This window comes from Hippocampus zosterae, chromosome 17 (assembly GCF_025434085.1).
Source record: "Hippocampus zosterae strain Florida chromosome 17, ASM2543408v3, whole genome shotgun sequence".
Classification (NCBI taxonomy): domain Eukaryota; kingdom Metazoa; phylum Chordata; class Actinopteri; order Syngnathiformes; family Syngnathidae; genus Hippocampus; species Hippocampus zosterae.
The window spans coordinates 11,470,560-11,491,644 of record NC_067467.1 but is presented as its reverse complement, the minus strand read 5'-3'; the positions used below and the strand labels follow the sequence as shown (position 1 = coordinate 11,491,644).

At 44.0% G+C, this 21,085-nt stretch overlaps 1 protein-coding gene and 1 long non-coding RNA gene across 4 annotated transcripts in view; both read right to left on the bottom strand.

Moving 5' to 3' along the window:
- prkcab (protein kinase C, alpha, b) overlaps positions 1 to 21,085 on the bottom strand; it is an 84,834-nt gene that overhangs the window by 30,424 nt on the left and 33,325 nt on the right. For 2 of the 3 annotated variants that reach the window (XM_052049524.1, XM_052049525.1), the window contains exon 3: positions 20,281 to 20,363. In XM_052049524.1, coding sequence (XP_051905484.1) covers positions 20,281 to 20,363 — 83 coding nt within the window. Of the gene's footprint in view, positions 1 to 1,319; positions 1,394 to 20,280; positions 20,364 to 21,085 lie in introns of all 3 variants that reach the window. The other variant, XM_052049526.1, reaches the window with a different exon arrangement.
- LOC127590129 (uncharacterized) lies at positions 16,590 to 19,635 on the bottom strand. Its single transcript, XR_007959552.1, has 2 exons — positions 17,841 to 19,635; positions 16,590 to 17,190 (listed from the first exon to the last, which is right to left on the bottom strand). It is a non-coding gene; the product is annotated as an uncharacterized LOC127590129 (long non-coding RNA).

Here is a 21,085-nt window from a genome sequence, read left to right as displayed (position 1 = left end):
ATTAAAACTTGACTGCATGATTTGACACTGCGGAGGGCATTCTCAAGGTCCGGTTTGGTGCGCTCTGAGTGGCTATTGGACTGGGGATGAAAACCAGAGGTTAAACTGCCTGTGGTACCTAAAGCTTTGCAGAAAGCCTTCCAAACGTTGGAAGTGGTTTGGGGGGGCCACGATCGGACACAGTGCGCAAGTGGGATGGCATGTATTCTGACCACATGTGTCCCAATCAGATTTGCAGTTTCGAAAGTAGAGGGGAGTGAAATGGCATGAACCACTTTAGACAAGCGGTTCACAACGGTGAGGATAGTGCTTTTCCATCTGATGTTGGGTAGTCCTGTGTCAAAATCCAGTATGATATGGGACCATGCCCGATCAGGTAGAGGAAGGAATGCCTAAAGAAGGCCTGCAGGATCTGGTGAGATGGCTTGTTACCGGCACCGGTGGGGCAGGCTGCAACAAGATCTTTGACATCCATAGAGGACCACCAACATTACCTTCGTATAAGAAAGAGAGTGCGACTGGCTCCTGGGTAACAGGCCAGCTTGGAAGTGTGAAGCCACTTAATGACTGAGGAGCGAACAAAGAGGCTATGTAGCTATACCCTTGGATAAATCGCTGATAGAAATGAGCAAACCCAAGGAAAGGCTGCAATTCTTTCTGGTAAGTGGGTGTGGGCCAATCCCTTATGGCACTGAGTTTTTTTGGGGGGTCGACTTGAAGCTGCCTAGACTTGAATGAATCCTAGAAAACCATTAAACTGAGTGTAGAACTCACACTTCTCAGCTTTGACATAAAGCTTGTTCTCTAGGAATCTCTGTAAGACTTAACGGACGTGCCGAGTGTGTTCAGACATATTGCAGGAGTAAATCAAGATATCATCAACAAAGTGGTTCAAAAAGTGACGTTGTTAAAACGTTGTTTACTTGGGGTTGGAAGGTGGCCGGTGCATTGGTTATACCAAATGGCATCACAAGGTAGTCAAAGTGCCCGAGGTGGTAGGCATTATGCAGATCTGGGTTGGAGAATATACTGTAGAATTATGCTATGGGGCAAAGGCTGACTTAATCAGAAGGGGGCTGGTAATGGTTCTTCAGGGTAATCTTGTTCAGTTCCTTGTAGTCAAGGCAGGGACAAAGGGTCTTGTCTTTCTTATCTACAAAAAAAGAAGCTGCTTCCACTGGGGAGGAGGATGGTCTTTTTTATCCTAGCTGCTAATGACTGTACAGTTCAGCAGAAGGTAACAGAGCCCCAGGGAGTAAGTCACTTGCACAGTCAGGGCTGGTGAGGTGAAGGGACATGGCTCTAGATTTACTGAATACCTTCTGTAGGTCATGGTACTGAGGGGGAATGCCAGCCAAGTCTACGTCAGGGGTAGGAGGGCTTGCCTCGGGGTCTGCAGTGGGAAGAACAGAAAAAGCAGATTTCAAACACAATTTGTGGCAGCGCTCACTCCATCCCAGCACTTCTTGCATGTGCCAATTGAGTTGTGGCTTGTGAGTGCATAACCAGGGATGACCTAAAAGGAGTGGTTACCAGACATGACCAATTTGACAGGGATGTGCGATGGGTCACTCAGGCCAGATCCCTCCCATTCAAGACATGGGCTACCAGAGGTCTTTCTAATGGAACGAGAGCACACCCAACCACAGGAAGTTCTCCTCAGCTCCCGAGTCCACCAACACTTGCAGAGGAAGCTGGAATGGACTGAAGTACAATTAGGCTGGTAGAACCAGCCGGGAGGGAGTCGCAGGTGCAGGGTTGTTTTGGCCTGGTAGCACAGGGTACTATTACTGTTGAGCAGGCCTTTTTGGCCGTACTGGGCGGGCTGAGATGAAGTGGCCCTGGGCCCCACAATACATGCATGCCAGGTCCCGCATGCGACGCATCCTTTCCGTGGAGGTCAGGTGTGCATAGTCCACCTGCATAGGTACCTCCCTGGGTTGTTCTACTGAAGGACAAGGGATGGAAACGGATCATGGGGACCAAAATCAGTTACCCTCTTGGGTAAGACATAGGTAAGAGGACCATGTACCATCCTGTCGCTGCTCAGCAGCCCTCTCGAGCAGGCGTTTTGTCAAGACGGATTGCCAGTTCAACGTAGTGGGCCAGGCTTTTTGGAACATCTGTCAGTGCCAGTTCATCTTTTATCCACAAGCGCAACCCTTACGGAAATGCCACGGAGGGTTTCCTCATTCCACCCACAGTTAGTTGCCCATGTCCAGAACTCCACTGAAAATTGCGCCACAGACTGGTTCCAGGTTTGACTCCCAAGAGAATGTTGCTTCTGCCCTGGGAAGAGCCCTATAACATAATGAACCTTCTTTTCATCAGAGGCAAAGGTCTGAGGGCGCTGGCAAAACATCAGGTTGCATCAAAGGATGAACCATCTGCAGTTGTCCAAATCTCCAGCGAAGGACTCAGGGTCCATTGCATATGAATCTGAGGGGGGCAGTGAGACAGGAGCAGGGGTGGCAAGAGAGTGGTTGGTGAGCTGCTGGGTCAACTCAGACAATTTGTTCATGATAGTTTAGTTAGAACTGACCAAGGCTTGAAGCATCTGCTCATGTTGTCGAAGCAGAACTCTCTAACTGGCAAGTGCCTGGTGACAGCTCTTAGAGGCATGGGCCCATTGTTGGCCAGTCCACACTGTTAAGCTCAGACACAGTTTTCGGACCTTTTTTCGATGCAATAGGCAAGGTGAAGTAGCATCAGCAGATCAGGCAGGCTAGCAGAGGTAAGTTACAGATGAACAGGAAAGTCTTTGGTGTGTAGCAGGCGAGGTAGATTACTACTAGTCAATGTATCCTTAAAAAGACTTGGCTGGAAGACAGCAATAACAAAGATACAACACAACATTGCCAGGCTGTTTCTCTGGTTGACATTATCAACCCGCCTCTATTGCAGATGAAAAAGACTTTGAAGTTTTCCTGCAGTTTCTTTTGTTAAAATGTGCAATTTTGCTTCTAAAGTCACAGGTAATTGAAGCTCCTGCGGAAAGCCAAACAAGTCAGAGGCAAAATGTGAACCCAGTGACCCCTAAGTAGACGTGCAAAAAACTGGAAAAGCTTGTGTAGAGCCATTTCACCTCACCTGACCCACATGGGCAATTCACCAGTGTCACTAAAAACATTTTCAAGGTACGCCAGTCACCTTTGGTGATAGGGCTCTGTAAACTGTTCTTGCACTGAATTGAAGGTGACATTTTATAAAAAACAACAACAACAAAGGATTTTATATTGTTTGTATCCAAATATTTGCCTGACAACCCAAATGTGAAATTAAACAACTCAGAAAATCTTCTTAAATCGTTCCCGCTCTGAAAATATGTCGGTGAGGGAGCAGTTCTGCACTGGTGCATAACTGATTCTAATTTACATAATAAACGCCCCCACACTGAGCTTCTCTGCCCATGACTTAATCCGCGAGGCCAGGCAAAGATCCAAAGGCACTTTCAAGACATGGCCAGAGCCCGGCCACCAGACTAGACGGAAGTGTGACCGTATCAAAATCAAAAGGATAAGCAGAGCTGCTGTGTTATTAGTTTAGCATTAGCTAACAGTCTTGTCAGCGTTAGCTTCTGATAACCGGCATATTTTTAAATGTCAGCTTGGGGGTGGAGGTGTTTGTGTTTATGATTAATGTCGTGGTGTGATGCATGACATAATGTGCACTGTAAAATAACACTTGTTTTTATGTTGAGAGTTCTACCTGCTGCTTTGGCATGCACTAGACCAGGGGTGGGCAATTATTTTCCAGGGGGGGCCAAATGAGAAGCAGAAAATATTGTGGAGGGCCGGGCCAAAAGTTAGAAATAGAAATAGAAAGTAAAGAAGATAGCACAATGTCTTTGTATGCTATTAATAATGTAACATTCTATTCCACCATCACACTCAGCACCGGTTCTCCTAAAGGATGTGTACTGAGCCCCCTGATGTTCACGCTCTACACATTTGACTGCTCTCTGACTCTTATTAGCGGTCCAGTTTGCGGAAAGTTTTTAACATGATAACAATCAAACCATTCTCGGAAATGTTCATTTACTCGAGCCACAAGCAATTCACTCTGAGCATGGAAATTGCCAGAATCGGACTGAGTAAGTATCGCATTCTTGTTTTTCAAAGTCTTGTAGATTTGAGTCTTTCCGACTCCAGGCGTCTCCTGAATGTTTCGTACTTTGTTACCCGCTTCGTTTAATCAGATACATATCACTTTCCCTTCCATGGTCATTACTCTCTCCCTCTTTCTTCATCTTCCCCTCCCTCCCTGTGCTCTGCAACTTGAAGTAACTGTGCCACCTGGTGTTGAAATAAATGTCATTACAAGTCCAAACGAAGTGAATGCAATCAAACCTTAATTGTGCACCAATCTTAGGCGGGCCGGATTAAAAAGACCAACGGGCCGGATCCGGCCTGCGGGCCGTTGTTTTCCCACCCATACACTACACAGTTCCTACAAATATATTTTCATGTGGACGTCGAATAGTTTTTATGGTGTCCATAGCGATGTTTTGGGACTGTTGAGGCGATGATGATCGTCAGCATCCTTCAAATTGAAGCAGGACAGACGATTCAGTCAAAAATGTGAATCAGACGATGCCTGTGATAGAATCAATGGTCATCCTTTTCGCATAATCCACCATATAATTTGTTGTGATTATCTTGTGATTTCATATGATACGGCTGATTTGATTTTTGCTGTGCAGCAACAGACAGAGTTTAAAAGACAATTCAGAGTTTTCAATTCACCTGAATGAATGGTGAGTCATGTCATTCATTTTTGGTTCACATCTTCTTATGGCTGAAAAGCTTTTGGTAATAAGATTTAATGTACTGTTTTAGTGTTCAATAAATGGTTGAGAAGTACATTGGCAATAGTTGCTCTCCTTTTCCATTACACGTAATCAGCCATATCCAAATGATGTATTAAAAAAAAATCCCTAACTGTATTTACAGTCAGCTCTTTTAGATGCGGTGAAGTAATCCTGCATGCAAAGAGATTCACCGATGGGGCTGCTCATCGTGTTTGATCGCCGCGTTTGTTGTGTCCCTCCACCGATTGTGCACCATTCTCATCTTGCTCGGGAATTAAACATGAAAAGGCATTAGGATATCAAACGTACCATTCACTCGCCGACACAAGCGCACACGCAGAGCAACGAATGAGCTCATTAGGCGGAATTGCTACACGGTGCCATCCCTAAAGCAGCCGCACCGCATTAAAGGATCGGTTGATTTCTCGATGATGAGATGTGTCGTCAATTACCGGGAGATGATGTTGATGTCGTTCTATGACAGCATTATCTAAAATACTGAGCAAAGAGGAGGGAAAAACAACAGGCAGGTGTTTGGCCCCTTCTCATGCCCCCTATTGGTCTAATTGGCAGAGGAGAGCCAGTGTTTACGTGTATGCACACGGCACCTTTCATTGCAACTCGACTTTCATCATCAAACACGGTGTTTAATGAGACCGACGAGGATATGGCGCCTGTTTTACATGTGCGCAGATAGACCTTTGCATCATTTTTAAAAACAAAAGGAGCTGGGGTACTTCTGTTGACCTTTACTGAAAAGAAGAAAAAAAAAAATCGGATGAGACATGAATATTAATCATAATTAGACAGATTTAGATTTACTTTTCGTGTTGTTTTTCGCGAACCGTGATGTTCTGAGAAGATCGCAAGATGTGGTAGCTACCGGCCCAATTAATCTCTTCGTTCTGCCAGAGCGCTTGGCCACAGTCCTCATTTTGCTCATGCACTTTTACTCACGCTTCGACTTGCAAAAAAAATAAAATGAATAAAAAAAAAAAAAACAAGGAGCAACCTTGCTTTTTACTGTATATACCTGCACATTCATCAATGTGACATTGTAACGAAACAGAGGCGAAAGGATCCCAAGGTGCATACTTCTCTCGATCCATCTCTCACACCCGCATGCATATGTTGATTTACGGCACGGGTACATTTAGGGACATCCATTAGACCCACTGTCTGGGACTACCAGGAGAGCATCAAAATTTATCTTGCCTGGAGTTTGCTCAGCAACGTGTCTCACAAGTGACCCTTTTACTTCTCATTCATTGCAACCTTTCATCCACGACTGTGACCAGCATATTCCGAAAAACATCATGCACCGCCAACATGGCAACACTGAGACGCACTGTTCACAGGCCAAATGACTCAACCTGTGGAGTCTAAACTTTTTTTTCCACCGTTGAATAAAATTACATATCCACACAGTCGCCTGTGCTTATGATTATTAACCATTAGGATTTCAGATAAAAATTAATGTACAATAATTAGGAAAACAAAACTTAAACAGTGCACTTAGTTATAGACAAAAATGTACATTAAGAATTAGTCTCGCGCATAAACATGAAATAAAAATGCAACCAAAATACACATTTAAAAACAAGCATTTCTTAAAGACCAAATGAGTCAACTGAAATGTAGCTAGGCTGCATTTGTTTTCAATGCGCGTTTGTCTCACTTCATCTTATGAGACATTTTCAGTCATTTTAATGTTTGATTGCATTGTTGTTTTAAATATATTTTCTTTTGTACTTAATTCAGTAGAGTTGTAACTGATCACTAGAGGGAGCTTGCACACCACTAGTGGCACACATACTACACTGAGAATCACAATTGGATTTTGACAGCTCTCGTATTTTAACAAGCCTATGTGTGTCGAAAGATATTGTTTTTAATTTTTTTGCACTGACCTTCTTCTTCCGAGAACATTGTGATAAAATTTCAATTGAAACAATAAAACTCCACTTGTTGACAAAGCATCAACATAGCGTAAACATGAAACATATTCAACTCATTTAACAATCCCCATCATCTGTGAAGAAAGTATCTATCAAAGGACAACCACATTACCTTCCATTCATATCCCAATACATTTGCAGTGAGTGGCAGCACCAGCAGGATACGATAATAATCATTTTTATCTTTGCTGAGTTTGAGCACGGAGCACAACGCTCAGAGAGTTTGGAAGCATCAACAAAGCAACAAAGCCAGGGGCATTATGGAATGTACATGAAGCTTATGGAATACACAAGCTCAAGAGTTCGAGCCCATTTGTGGCCTGGGATGTAATTAAACCCTAATCCTCTATGGCCATCTGCGACAATACTGTGTTCGGATTTATCTTGTGTACTGAGGGCAGAAGTAATGATCGTGCCCCAGAATTGTCCATTTAAAAGTACAATTGAATTCAGCTTCATATCTGCTATGCCTGCATTTGTCAGCTGAATTCCTTTGATTACATTCAATTTTGAAACGTGTAGATTGAATAATAGGGGTGTCGGTCTTGACCCCTGGGGAACCCCACTGGCCAAAAAGGAATGTTGAGAAATAAACTGCATTTTAAAGATGTACTGTACATACAGTAGTATTCATTGAATAGACAGTCCTGAAAACTACCCCAGGTCCGGAAAACCTGGACTCACCCCCACTCATGAGACTCGGTGGCTCAAATTGTCATTGAATGACAATTACAATTTTAATACGGTTATATTTATTTTTTAATTTTTAATTTTTTATATTTATATTTACTGTGGGCGGCCCGGTAGTCCAGTGGTTAGCACGTCGGCTTCACAGTGCAGAGGTACCGGGTTCGATTCCAGCTCCGGCCTCCCTGTGTGGAGTTTGCATGTTCTCCCCGGGCTTGCGTGGGTTTTCTCCGGGTGCTCCGGTTTCCTCCCACCTTCCAAAAACATGCATGGCAGGCTGATTGGATGCTCCACATTGTCCCTAGGTGTGAATGTGAGCGTGGATGGTTGTTCGTCTCTGTGTGCCCTGCGATTGGCAACCGGTTCAGGGTTTCCCCCGCATACTGCCCGAAGACGGCTGGGATAGGCTCCAGCACCCCCCGCGACCCTAGTGAGGATCAAGCGGTTCGGAAAATGGATAGATGGATTATATTTACTGTATGTATATACTTTTTGTCTTCTACTTTGTCCCATTCATAAATTTGCTGCTGCAAATTGGGAATTTCTCCATTGTGAGACAAATAAAGGTTTTCTTATCTTAACATGTGTTGGATTTGTGCCGATAAGTAGCGTGGGATAGTGAGTGACATCATGAACTGGCTTGGCCCATTCAATAAACAGCTCACATTGCATTTGTGGTTGTGGCATCACAGTGCTGAAATGAATGAATGAAATGAAATCGCATACAAACGCGTTATTTTGGAAGTGTGAGTGACGAATTTTCCCATCCAGCAGACTACCAATTTGCTTCCCGATGCACTGTCGCGTTGCAATATGTGCGCAAGCTCACTATTCACTTCGGGGAAATTGCATAAGACGCACAGCTGTTCTGTTCCCTTTGTCGGAAGTGTCGAAAAAGCAGCTTTGCTCCCAACAAACTAAGCCACAGGCAGCTTAGGTATCTTATCACTTTATCCGAACCGCCTATTTGTTGACCGATGTTGTTTTCTCCTGTCAAGTAATCGGAGACTTGTTACATTAACACCAAAAGATAAGCAGCCGGTCCGTCAGCAGGGCCACTAATCTTCAAGGTGTTAGCAAGTCATGAACTCCGGATTATCCGTACGATCTATACTCATGATTAGACGAGGGGACGCGATGACATGAGATGATAAAATGACCTATGACGCTTCAATTCACTCAAGATAGTCACACAGCTTTGTTATACTGACGCTTTATATGTGCTCTTAATTCGCTCTGTACCATGTGCACGTAACAGTGAATTGTTACGAGTGGAGAGCATGTGGTTGTGGTGATGATGCAACACTGTTACACAAACAAATACATGCTATGTTGAAGTTAAGAAGCTATAATATAGGAAATACAATAATCCCCTCTCCATTGCGGCTTCCGGGTCAAGAAGAAGAGAACTCGAAATAGTGCCCTAGAAACACAAGCACACAAAACGCACACCTGTAAAACTATCAGCCACATGCATCCCGAACTAAACAACCCCTCCAGGGATTTTGACATTCAGCGTCTTGAGCGACACATTACATAACGGTGAAGGTTGAGGAAGAAGCGGAAAGCAGACGCCCCCCGAGACCTGCCACGTCCCCCGGTGGAGCATTGTCGGTGAGATGGCGGCAGACACAAAGAGCCCAGCGTGGCACCTCGGTCTGGCGCCTCATGGGGAAAATTGATTGCCATGTTTTGTCTGTACTTTTATCTGAGGGAACCGGCAGCGCCAACAACATGATTTACAGTGCTTGTTAAAGACCTACGACTAGCAACAGTAGAGTTTAAAATGTCAGCTCACCACTCGGAATGAATGCAAATGTGACTCACGCTGCTCGTGTAAATTTTCCGAGTTGTGAACAGCAGGGCCAAATTAAAAGGCACTATATAATGCGGTAGGGAGGGGTAAAACAATTCCTTTTTTAAATGATCTCTCTATATTGCAGCTGGGGCAGCCTGGTGGTCGACTGCGTCGATTCTGACTGTGGCCTTCCTGTATGGCACAGGTGTCAAAGTCGAGGCCCAGGGGCCAGATCTGGCCCGCCACACCATTTTATGTGGCCCGCGAAAGCAAACCAATCATGTCACGGTCCATGATGCTTGCTAAAGTCTGAACCAAAATTTCAAATTGTCATATGTAATCCACAGTCATTATTCTTGACTTCTGATTGTAAAACTAGTGATTCATCCATTTGTTGTGCGCTGTGTATGTAATATGTGGAGGAGATTAAACATTTATATGGTTTCCCGCACCCGGCCTACTGCCCGGAGATTGGCTGGGATAGGCACCAGCACACCCCGCGAAACCTTGTGAGGATAACCGGATCAGAAATTTAATGGATGATATATTGCAGCTATGGCCGGTTGGTCTGGAACAATGTCCACCGCCAAATTATTGCACTAATATTGCATTGTAATTACTATGTGATACTCTCATCACGAATGTGCACATGCCTACACTGGAATGTGCTCTATTTTCCCAACAGGGCATTTTCAGCCTTTTTTCATTTTCAAAAACATTCACTTGGAGATCCATTTTCAAATACTGTCTTTGTGCAGCTCCAAAACAATACGGCATCAATGGCCTTCAAGGGGTGGATGCCTGTGTTCACTTTCAGAAGATGGTTAGAGAGTGGCGTGTCCAGAAGCTAATATCTTTTTGTCACAGGAAGTCAACCGGCTGTTTCTCTTCTCCACCATCACAGCAACAACACTGGGAGGTAACGCCTCTTGTGGCGGTTCTGATTATTGCCTATTGTGTGTGTGGGGGGGGGGGGGGGGGAGTCGCCTCTTTTGAGATCTCACTTTGGCTAAAAAAAAAGCACCCATTGCTGATTTTTTTCAGCCGCCCCACCCAATCCCTACCGATGTCCCCCTGTGGTCTCTCCCCGGTGGTGGCATTAAACAGTGAGTTACCTCCGCCTCCAGACGGTGGAATAGGTCAGCTCCTCGGTTGCAGTCTGCACTTCTCAAAACACACACGCACTGTTCACCTGTTTGCTGTAAATGCCACAAATAGATGCATTTGTTTATAGAAAACAGGGGATAGGCTGGCTCTATAAATCCCATCTGATGAATGACATTGGATTACTTCATTGGGTTTTACGTTAAAAAAAACCCACTCATTAAACTCTCATTCCCCACGGAAATGAAGGATACTATTTTTTATTTATTTTTTGGCTCCACATTGTGCTAAAGCTGTTTGCTTTCAGACTTTTTGACTGATTACGAAAATAGTTGATCTAGTTTCTTGTCGGAAATGAGATTTTACAAATGTTAGTTTATTAGGCTCACATGAAGTTAAAATGGACACAGCCGCCCAGAGATTCAGTGATGTCAGCAGCTCAAGCTAGTTAATGGATGTGCTAAAATGTGAAATAAGAATGACCTAATAAAGTTTGCTTTAAGGTTTCTATACAGAGCGAGAGCACAGCTTTCTTTTTATGGCGCATTTCATGCACAAGCTAACCCAATGTGCTTCACACAGTTACAAAACACCTTTTGAAAGGCAACATTTGAAATAAAATACAACATTTAAAGGCAAAGAATTTTTGGACATTAAAAAAACTAAATGATTGAAGACATTTGTTGGTAAGAGAGTCGGCCTTTCTCTTCCTCCTCGCGTTTGTTAATTTCGGATGATGAGGATGTTGGTTATCCAAATACAGGCTGGAGACAAACAGCACCTTCAAAGGTTTTCTTTTTCTTTCCTGCAGTTTACGAATTGATTCGGGCTCCTGCGAGTTTCAGAGTTTGTCAGGAAGCGGAGAAAAAAAATCAATTCACGAGAATATATCGAGACAATATCATAATGAGAGGCGGGCAGTTACGCCTCCATGCAAATCCCGGAAACAAAGAAATTGACATGTCATCTGACCCGGTGTGGCTGGAGAAAGTTGGGAGTGGTGAGGTGAGACCACACCACCACTACCACCTATTGTCTTCGGTCTGAGCTTTAATGTGATGGCAGAAACACAGATACTTGAGATAACAGTTCCTCTTTTGATGTTAAACATGTCCTCTGGAGGGGGCCCTAAAACTGGTGGGGGTCAAGGGGCACTAAAGGTGATTGTAATCACAGTAAGCAGGAAATACCTTCAACCGCATACTACGTTCTTCCTTTCAAGTGTTTGAACAGATCCAACAACAGAGAAGGAATTTATTCCTGTGATTTTTTTTAGACCCTAACACATTTAAAAACAAAGTAGAGAAATAAAAAGTCTTTTAGTGAAATTACTCATAGAACATACATGATTTGGGGGAAAAATGTTCAAGAAATGCTGTAACCAACCTTAATCATAGTTATGGGCATAATTTTTAGCATGGATTTAAAAGCATTTCCACTTCGGGCTAACTTCAATTCTGTTGCCAGCTTATTCCACTTGCTTTCAGCATAACACCTTAAGGCTGATGCACCATGTTTGCTTCGAACTCTGAGCTACACTACCTCAGAACCATCCTAGGTTTATAGTCTCAGAAAATTTCCATTCATCCATCCATATTCTATCGCTTATCCCGGGGTCGGGCCGCAGGGGCAGCAGCTTTAGCAGGGAAACCTAGACTTCACACTCCCCAGCCACTTCTTGTAGCTCTTCCAGGGGGGATCCCGAGGTGTTCCCAGGCTAGCTGGGTGACATAGTCTCTCCAGCGTGTCCTGAGTCCTGCCGATGGGACATGCCCAGAACACCTCGCCAGGGAGGTGTTCAGGGGGCATCCTAATCAGATGCCCGAGCCACCTCATCTGGCTCCTCTCGACGTGAAGGAGAAGCGGCTCGACTCTGAGCCCCTCCCAGATGACCGAGCTTCTCACCTTATCTCGGAAAATTTCTTTCATGTATTCAGGACATACACTATTCAGTGTTTTATAGACCAGAAGCATATTTTTAAAGTCTATTTTCCATCTAACTGAGAGACAGCGGAAAGTCTTGAGGAGTGCAGTCATGTTCCAGTCTCTTAGTTTTGACAGTATACAACTCTGTTATATACTCTAAATAATGTTAGCATGAACATAAGGCGGTACTGCAATTATAGACCACTAAATTTCTCATATCATCAGCCTAAAGGCATAGTCGCCAAGTAGTTTATTTGAGAGTCCAAACTGAGCCATCATAAAATCTTTATGAACTGGACTGGCCATATTTTATTTCATCAGTCAAGTATAAAATGTTTCAGCCACTAATTTCGCATAACCCCTCCCACACTAGTTTAACACTCAACTTTTTTGATCAGAAGTGACAAGCATATGACGAGAATAGCTAGCGGCTCGTGCAAAAAAGCTCACATGTTTATTCAGTGTTCTTCTTGTCAAACAGTGTAAACAGATGGACTCAAATGCTTGATACAAGTCGGGAAAAAGTCAGAAAGTCGGTGAGACTGACAGTCCTATGAAGCCGACTGCAACAAAATGCAAACTCGTCGCTTTCAAAAATGAGTTGCCGGCACCTGCTGACCAAATAATTCTCATGCACACGCACGCAAGCTGAAAACCTGCGGGCGTCCACATGCTTCTTTGTGGGCGTCTATAATAGAGAAATGCATTTATCACAGCAAAGCAAATCCTGCATCCCCGGACAGTCTTAACACTCGCATTTGTGATGACGGGACGGAGGCGGAATGCACGAGTTGCAGAAAGGAAGTAAAGGACTCCAGGAAACATGAAGGATAGGGGGCAAAGGGAAAAGAATGCACATTGTCAATTGTGACCCTTGCAGCACTTTTGGAAAAGATTTCTGGTATTTCCATTGGTCAGCTTTCAAACAGACACATTGTATTCCTTAAAAAAAGTGACCCTGAATTAAAAAATAAAATAAAAATGAGGGTACGCACAATTGGTGACAGAAAGTAGACTGGACATTAGACCAGGTGAAAGCACGTCTAAGTTGTGGCGCAAGTGGCGGAATGCAACTTTGGTGGATTTCATCCAGGTTCATTCTTAAATATGACATCAACATGTATCTTAAATTCTCGTATGTAATAAATAAGAGATATATTCTAAACAATTTCTTGTTACCCAAACCCTCATGATAGTAACTTAACTACTTGGCTTTCTGCTTGGTTCTCGACGAAGGCGGACGCTTTTTGCACTGCACCTCCTGCCCTCACCCCACCCTTTCCGTGCTCGCCACTTAGTCCTTGTGCTTTCTTTGTCTAACTTTTCTCCTACCGTTTTTTTCATCCGAAGAACTAACCATGGAATTAGTTAGCTGGTTTCTTGATGTAATCAACAAAAATTTTTCGACGAAAAGAGCGGGCAGTGGGGAGCCTGCTTGCCCTCCGGGGACACTTATGCCGGATACGCCCTGGATCCATGGAGAAAGTGGAGACCGGTGTGCCTGGCAGTACTGTCCGTGGAGGATGTGGAAGATATCTACATGATTGGCCTTTTGATAACACGTATGCTGCTGTTTGGTGTTGGCAGCTTTCTGTTCTATCGCAAAATTCAACCGACTGGAGCGGCTCTATTGGAAGTGAAGAAGCTACCGGTCACTCTGAATGGCTTGGCGCAAATGTCCAACACTCAGACTCAAGCGGTGACTGAGCTCAACCACAATATTGTTGCGGTTTTGGAGCGACTCCGCTCGATCGACAACACCATGGTGAAGTTGGAATCCGCGCTGCGGAAAGAATTTTCGGATCAGACTGATCGGCGCCAGTGAGGAGATACAGACCAAGGACTCAAGGCTGTTTGGAATTGTTGGCGGCCGTCCCTCCAAAACAAACAACGCTATCTGGCCTTTCCCCTGGATGGAAGTACGCATGGAGTCTAGGTCCCCCCCTCCCCCTTCTCGGCCATGGACTGATAAGCCGGGACTGTCTTCATGATGAGCAGACCTCGACGAAGCAGCTATGACCTGTATACGCATACACATACACAACTGGACAACCACACGCGCATACACATCCTTATTATCACAGACTTCATTGCTCCGATTCTTTTTCCCCGTGATGTGGTTCGATATGCGGAGCGCAACGGTGACCGTGCAGCTGGTCATTTCGGCCCCGTTGCGGTTAACCCCCTCCACCCCCCTTTCAATTCATCCTCCTCCCTTATTACATGTTATGTCTTGTGACTTGTTGTAACTGTCATATGCTTATTTATGTGCTATGGTCTTCTTTATCCTGGACTTAAATTATCCTCGGAAGAGGATAGTTCGAGCATGTTTTTTTTTTCCCCTCTCCCTACCCAGCGTTTTCCTTTCTGAATTCTGATTGTAATTTCCCCATTGCGGTAAAAATAAAGGATATCTTAAATCTTAAACAATAGCTGAATCAACAGTTATTCTTGACTTCTTCATATGGTTTCAGTCATAACGGCCCTACAAGTGAAACGCTAACTAAAATGTGGCCTGCGCCAAAAATGAGTTTGACACCCCTGTTAAAAATTAAATTTGCACTTGCCGATCGAGTTGAGTATATGCTTCCATCATACTGACCGCACACCTCCCTGGCATTGAATTTAATAGGGAATGAAGGGAGGTGCTTTGATTGGCCGGGAAATCAAATCAAGACCCTTTCCTGGATGTAATCAGGAATAATAGCTGCGATTGTAGCCCATCAAATATGCTATTATATATTTACAAGGCCCGTGCTTTTGTTGTTGATCAGATCGAGCAGAGAAGCTTGCTCTTGAGGGTACGCAGTAATCAAAATGGGTCAGCGCCAAGTGTAGGCAAATCAGTGAGTTCACCCGGGAGAGGTAAATGTCAGCTGAACTTTTTGTTTTTTGAGAGTCCACCTTTCGAAGAAGCTACCTTCCTCACAAAAAAAAAAGAAAAAAAGTGCTGTGCTGACATTTCTAGGGCAGCCCTATATGTGTGTGTGTGGGTGTATGTGTCTGGAAGCGTGGGTTTGTATCCTTTTGTGCTCATTTCTATACCACACTGCAATGCACTCAAACACAAATAGAAAAGCAATTTAGCGAAATAAAGCCTATTCCCAGGGGGAATTTCGGTTAGAGTCAATCCCTGTTTGTTTGTTTTTTCGCAGTAAAACAAAGTTAGTAAAACACCCTTTTTAAAATACATCATCAAAGTATTTGAACATAAAACATCTAATAGCAAGCATAAAATGTATACAAATTCCTGTACGCATTATAGTGTTTGTGGATGCATGTTCCCTCAACCATCTTGTGACCTTATCACATGATCAGCTGTTCACTGTAGTAACTGCTGTCTCTGAAAGGGTTAAAGAGGCAGGATCTTTGAGCTGGTATGTGATGTCAGCAAGTCTGCCTATGAGTGTCTGGGCGAGAGCAGTGGTTGACAGCAGCTTGTGTGAGAGCGTGCTCTGAGTGTGTTTGTGTTTTACTGTCCTTGGATTTATTATTGTATTTGTTTGAATAATCCCGTTGGCCAGAACAGCTGTGGGGTGAGGAGCAGTTTGTGGGTGGGGGTGGTCTCCAAGGGCCCACTTCATAATGCAGATGTGCTTCTTCTATATTGAGACTGTTGTAATGTGCGAATAAGACCATTCCATTTAAAAGGGAAAGAATGGAGCTGCTTTATAATTGGCAGGGATAGACTGTGTTGGCTGTGACCACTCCCACAGCGGTGCAGCCCCTCACTCTTGAAATTACGTGAATCAGCCTCTGCACTGGATTTACATCGATGACAAACAATATAGAGCCCGTTGGTTATTTAACTCTTTCATGCATCCTGTAATCTGATAACATCAATAAACACAGTGTTGTTTAAGGCATATATTCCTTATCCTCTGCAAAAATGACTATGATTATTACTGTAGCTTACTGGGGCAGTTACAGCAGTTGTGAAAGTCTCCTTCATTGTATCTATGACTATATTTATTACCGCATTGATTGATGATCGCGACAGGGGGTGGGGACAGATTCCCTGACCCTGTTTACCTTCCACTGTTGTATGTGTGACTGTTGCTGTCATATGGTTAGCTAGACTTCTTCTCACCGGTGAACAGGTAAATCAGCGTGTACTCGGTCGTAAAAACACCTCAAGCATTTAGTTAATTTATTTATTTAAATCAAGGTACCAGAATTATTCCAGTACTCGTTTCAGCTCTAATTAGAATTCATCCCTAAATGTTCTTCTGCACCCCTTACTCGATTAAACTTGCAAAAATGCCATGAAACAAGTCTGCATGTGCTTTAAACTCATCATTTTACCTTTATCTTTTTTTTTTTTGCAAACCTTTATTGTGTTTCTTCCTCTTGTGAACTTGCCAAGATGAGGTGCATTTCGGCACATTAACTGTCATTAAAAGTGGCTTGCGTATACCCATTAATTAGTCAGACATACAGTAATTGGCATGCATTTTGATTGCCACGATTAACTGTAGTTTATCTTTCATGATTATCAGACTTTAATTAGCCGACACAACAATCTCTTTCTCACACACACACACACAGACACACACACACACACACACACACACACACACACACACACACACACACACACACACACACACAGACACACACACACAGACACAGACACACACACACACACACACACACACACACACACACGCAAGCAAGCAGAGTAATAGAGTGCTGTCAGACTATCACTAATTGCATTCTCTGGCATAAGTGTATTATTTCAATGGTGTGGTTTCTGGGTGCATGCATAATCGTTGCAGTTCTCCAACAGCGGCACCAATTTCTTCAAGTTCGGAGGGAAGCATTGAGCCGCAATGCTGAAACTCTCCACTTTAATCTCCTCCATCCTCCTAATTGCTTGGTTCTCATCTCCTGCTGCTGTCTCAGGTCTGCCGACGCCATTTCGGAAAAAAAAAAAAAAAAGGGGCTTCCGTCATTGTCAGGCGGCGGGCGGGATGACGACTTTTAATGAGAAGAGATGGTCATGAAAGGGGGAGGGTGTGTGTGTGTGTGTGGGGGGGGGGGGTGATCGCACAGGCTGCTGTTATGTAATCGCATCATTAGACGTGTTTTGGCACAGAGACGAGAGTTGGTGTGGTTTTAAACCGCTGCTTATCTTTTTTTCCCCATCACTTAATAAAAGGTCATTTTTGGTTGTTGTCTTTGAATACGTAAGCACTTGCTTCGCCCTTTCTAAAACTGTAATGATGTTGTCCCTTTGCATATATATTTAAAAAAAGCAGGAACAGGTCTCCAGTTTGAACTTACCAATCGCAAATCACATGATATTACCGGTTTTTCGTTGGATCTTTGATTTCAAGCCTTCATTTTCCCCTACATTTGATTGAGGTTCACCGGTGACAAGATCGAAAATAGCATTGGCCACTAAGCGCATTGAGTCACATAGCCCCTGTTGAGGACTTGCAACATCTGTTATGAAATTGTGGATCCAGCCACATATCAAGTAGGCCTCAATCAGCTCAATTCAAACCTGCCATAAATCATATTACTTCAATTTTTTTTCATAAATACGAAGTACCGTGAGTTGATCCTCCCAGTTTTAGCATTTCCTGGCCTCCACTACTTGACCCGAGTCTGCTGACCTCAGTACCCTACTGGGTTTATTTTCCATCTCCTCAGAACCTAAACCGGTGAATGATTTGCCGAGCTGTAGCATCATTTTGAAATGGTACAAGAGGCCTGCGTGGCGGTAGTTTCGGAGAGGAGACGATAACAAGTCTCAAACTGCCACGTATGTCAACAGTTGCCACAAGGCTAAAGAAGCGAACAAGAAGTTGTCATGTCGCAGCTCAACCGTCTGCCAGTGTGACGCAAACCCTCCGCTTTCATTCTCTGACTATTATTCCGTGTTGTGTCAAACGCGGCACGCTTGCACGACCACAAGAAGCCACGCAGGAGATTTCGGAAGGTCAACTAATTTGATGATGAACAGTATAGTGGTGAAATTTGTTCCTTGTTGACATTTTTGGAACATGGGCAGCGGCGGGCCCAGGGAGCTAAAGTGAGCCTCTGGTAATCTAAGTGACAAACTGCAGCTGATTTACACATGACCTCGTTTGGCTGCGGCTGATATCCAACGTACTGGACTGGAAGCAGAGCGACAAATCTTTCGTGCATTCTTGTTTTATTTTTGGGGGGGGGATGTGGGAGGAAGCTGGAGAAAAGCTAGGCAGGCACGACGAGAACGTGAAAGGTTTGCAAAGCCAGTAGCAAGGCATCTTTGGTAAAAACATTTCTCAAATTTGTCCGCTTAGGCATCTAGAGACACATGATGCTAATGCGCTAACACACGCTATAAAATGCTGCGCAGCCGTGACAGTAATCAGGGCGAAAGACAGATGGTGGGAAAGAGGATTTTTTTTCCCCCCCCGACGTGAGTAATGGCAACATGCGAGAAATAATCTCTCGCAGTCGCCGCGGCCAAATCTATCAATGACATGAAGGCATATCAAAAAGGGAAGATTTGTAAAGAGACTCCATCCGTGTGTAAGATGGCGCACATGTAACCTGGTTGTGAAATGTGTATTGTTTCTCTCGGGGGGAGTCACGGACTCCGGAGTGGTCCTTGACAGATAATACCCGACTATTTACCACCTCCACTACACAATGTACTGAATGAAAGTGCTTTGCGCTCAAATGCTAATGCCAACATCTGTCCTTTTGCGACATGGGAGCGGATCAAAGCATCTGCTGGACGCGTGACGCCATTCGGGCAACCTGCGATTGCGAAAAAGGGCCCACCGCTTTTGTGTGCGCACGATGACGCCTCGCTGATTCAGAAGATGACTATCAGAGATGGAGGAGTAGTGGTGCGACGGGTGTGAGTGAGTCATAATCGCTCGGTCAGAAGGCGATCAGGTACGTTAACGCGTTGATGTGGGTTGCAGAAATCCTCTCGGTGGATAAACACGGGGGCAAATTCGGGTTTCACCACTCGTGTTAACTGACAAAAAGTCACTTTAAAAATGGCGTATTTGACTTCAGATCGCAAATGTCTTAAGCCCCCAAATTGCCAGAACAGTCTTTCAAGACCCCAAAAATATTTTGTTTTGACCCACCAAAAGAAAGTGTAGACTTGTTGCGGTAGAACATGAGTTGGTTTCGCCAAAGAGCGGCACAAATGAGCCTTTTTTTGAAAAGAAGGGTCAAGCTGAGCAGTGATTTTTTTTAAAAATGCATATATACCGTATTTTCCACACTAATAGGCGCACTGGATTATGAGACGCACCTTCAATGAATGGCTTATTTTTTTTCCAGATATTGGACACACCGCATGATAAGACACAATCTACAATGCATCCACTAGATGGAGCCATGCTCAAGGAAATGCCAACAACGCTCAGATGTCCGTAAAATGTATTTAATAAAGCAGCGACACAGTTGAATTAACCAACAGCAAGTTATAACATTGAGCCATTAACGTTGAACTCTCTTGCCGCTGCTCTACTTGAACTCATTTGAACTCTACAACGCAGAGTTCAACTGCATGTTGAACTCTGCGTTGTAAGCATGTCTCGAGCAAGGAGCCATTTTGGGGTCGAAATATTACCATAATGACCAGACACAAGGCACATAAGATTTTAAGGCGCACTGTTAGCTTTTAAGAAAATGGAAGGCTTTTAGGTGCGCCTTTTTAGTGCAGAAAATACGGTATCTATATTTTTGCTTTTGTGACACCATAAACTTGAATACAAGAAAAACAAGACCAAGAGAGGACTTTTGATGTCCAAGAAATAAATTCTTTACACATGCGTAAGCAAGCATTGCAACGTGAGCGCCGTTGAATCGCTGTACGGCTCGTTCACCATTCACTCCATGAACTGCGTCATCTTTTCCTATCCCACTAAATACCGCCACAGGTACGGTTGATCACGCAATCAGAAAGCGAGTGAGACAAGACATAGACGGGAGCGACGGACGAGCCAATACGTCACTCTTGAAAAGCATTGATAACTTACGTCTGTGTCGGGACCTTTGTCAGCTCCGGGACAGGAGAAGGTTACAAACTCGTGGCAGCGTTTGTGAACTACAAAACAGCACACTGGAAAACAAAAGCAAGAGACAGATTTGCAAGTCAAAAACGGGAAAGTAGGGTGTCGATACACACGTACAGTGAATAGGGTCAAATTTCTCTGGTCACATTTTTAGCTGGGCAACCAACCCTCTGCTAATACTGAAAATGAGTTGAGATGCTTCATACCCATACCCAAAAATAGTGCTCGGGTGAAATCTTGAGGCATCTTGGTGGGATGGAACTATATTGGAGTTAGTTGAGGGGGCTCCTTATAACAAAAGTGATGCTCTAGCGCCATCCTGTGGTATTTTGGTACCACTGCACTATGTTGAAGTGAGCTGAAGAGTTTCATTTGGTTGCTTTGGTGCCACCCTGTGGCATTATGTTGTTAAGGTACGATGTTGAATTAAGTTGAGGAGCTTCATTTTGACAATCGTGTTGCTTTGGCACCACCTTGGTGCCAAGGAACTACAGTAAGTTGGAGTATAGTTCCTTTATTTGGACAAAAGTTGAGCTTTGGCGAGATGTTGGCGCCGAAGAACTATATTGAAGGAAATTGAGGAGCTTAATTTAGACGACCGGATTGCTTTGGCCCAATCCTGGTGCCAAGCAAATACAGTATGCTGAAGTGAATACAATAACTGTATTTGGACAAAAATTGGGCTTTGGCGACATGTTGCCAAATAACTATATTTAATTTAAGTAAATTGAGGAGCTTAATTTAGACAAGCAGATTAACTACAGTATGT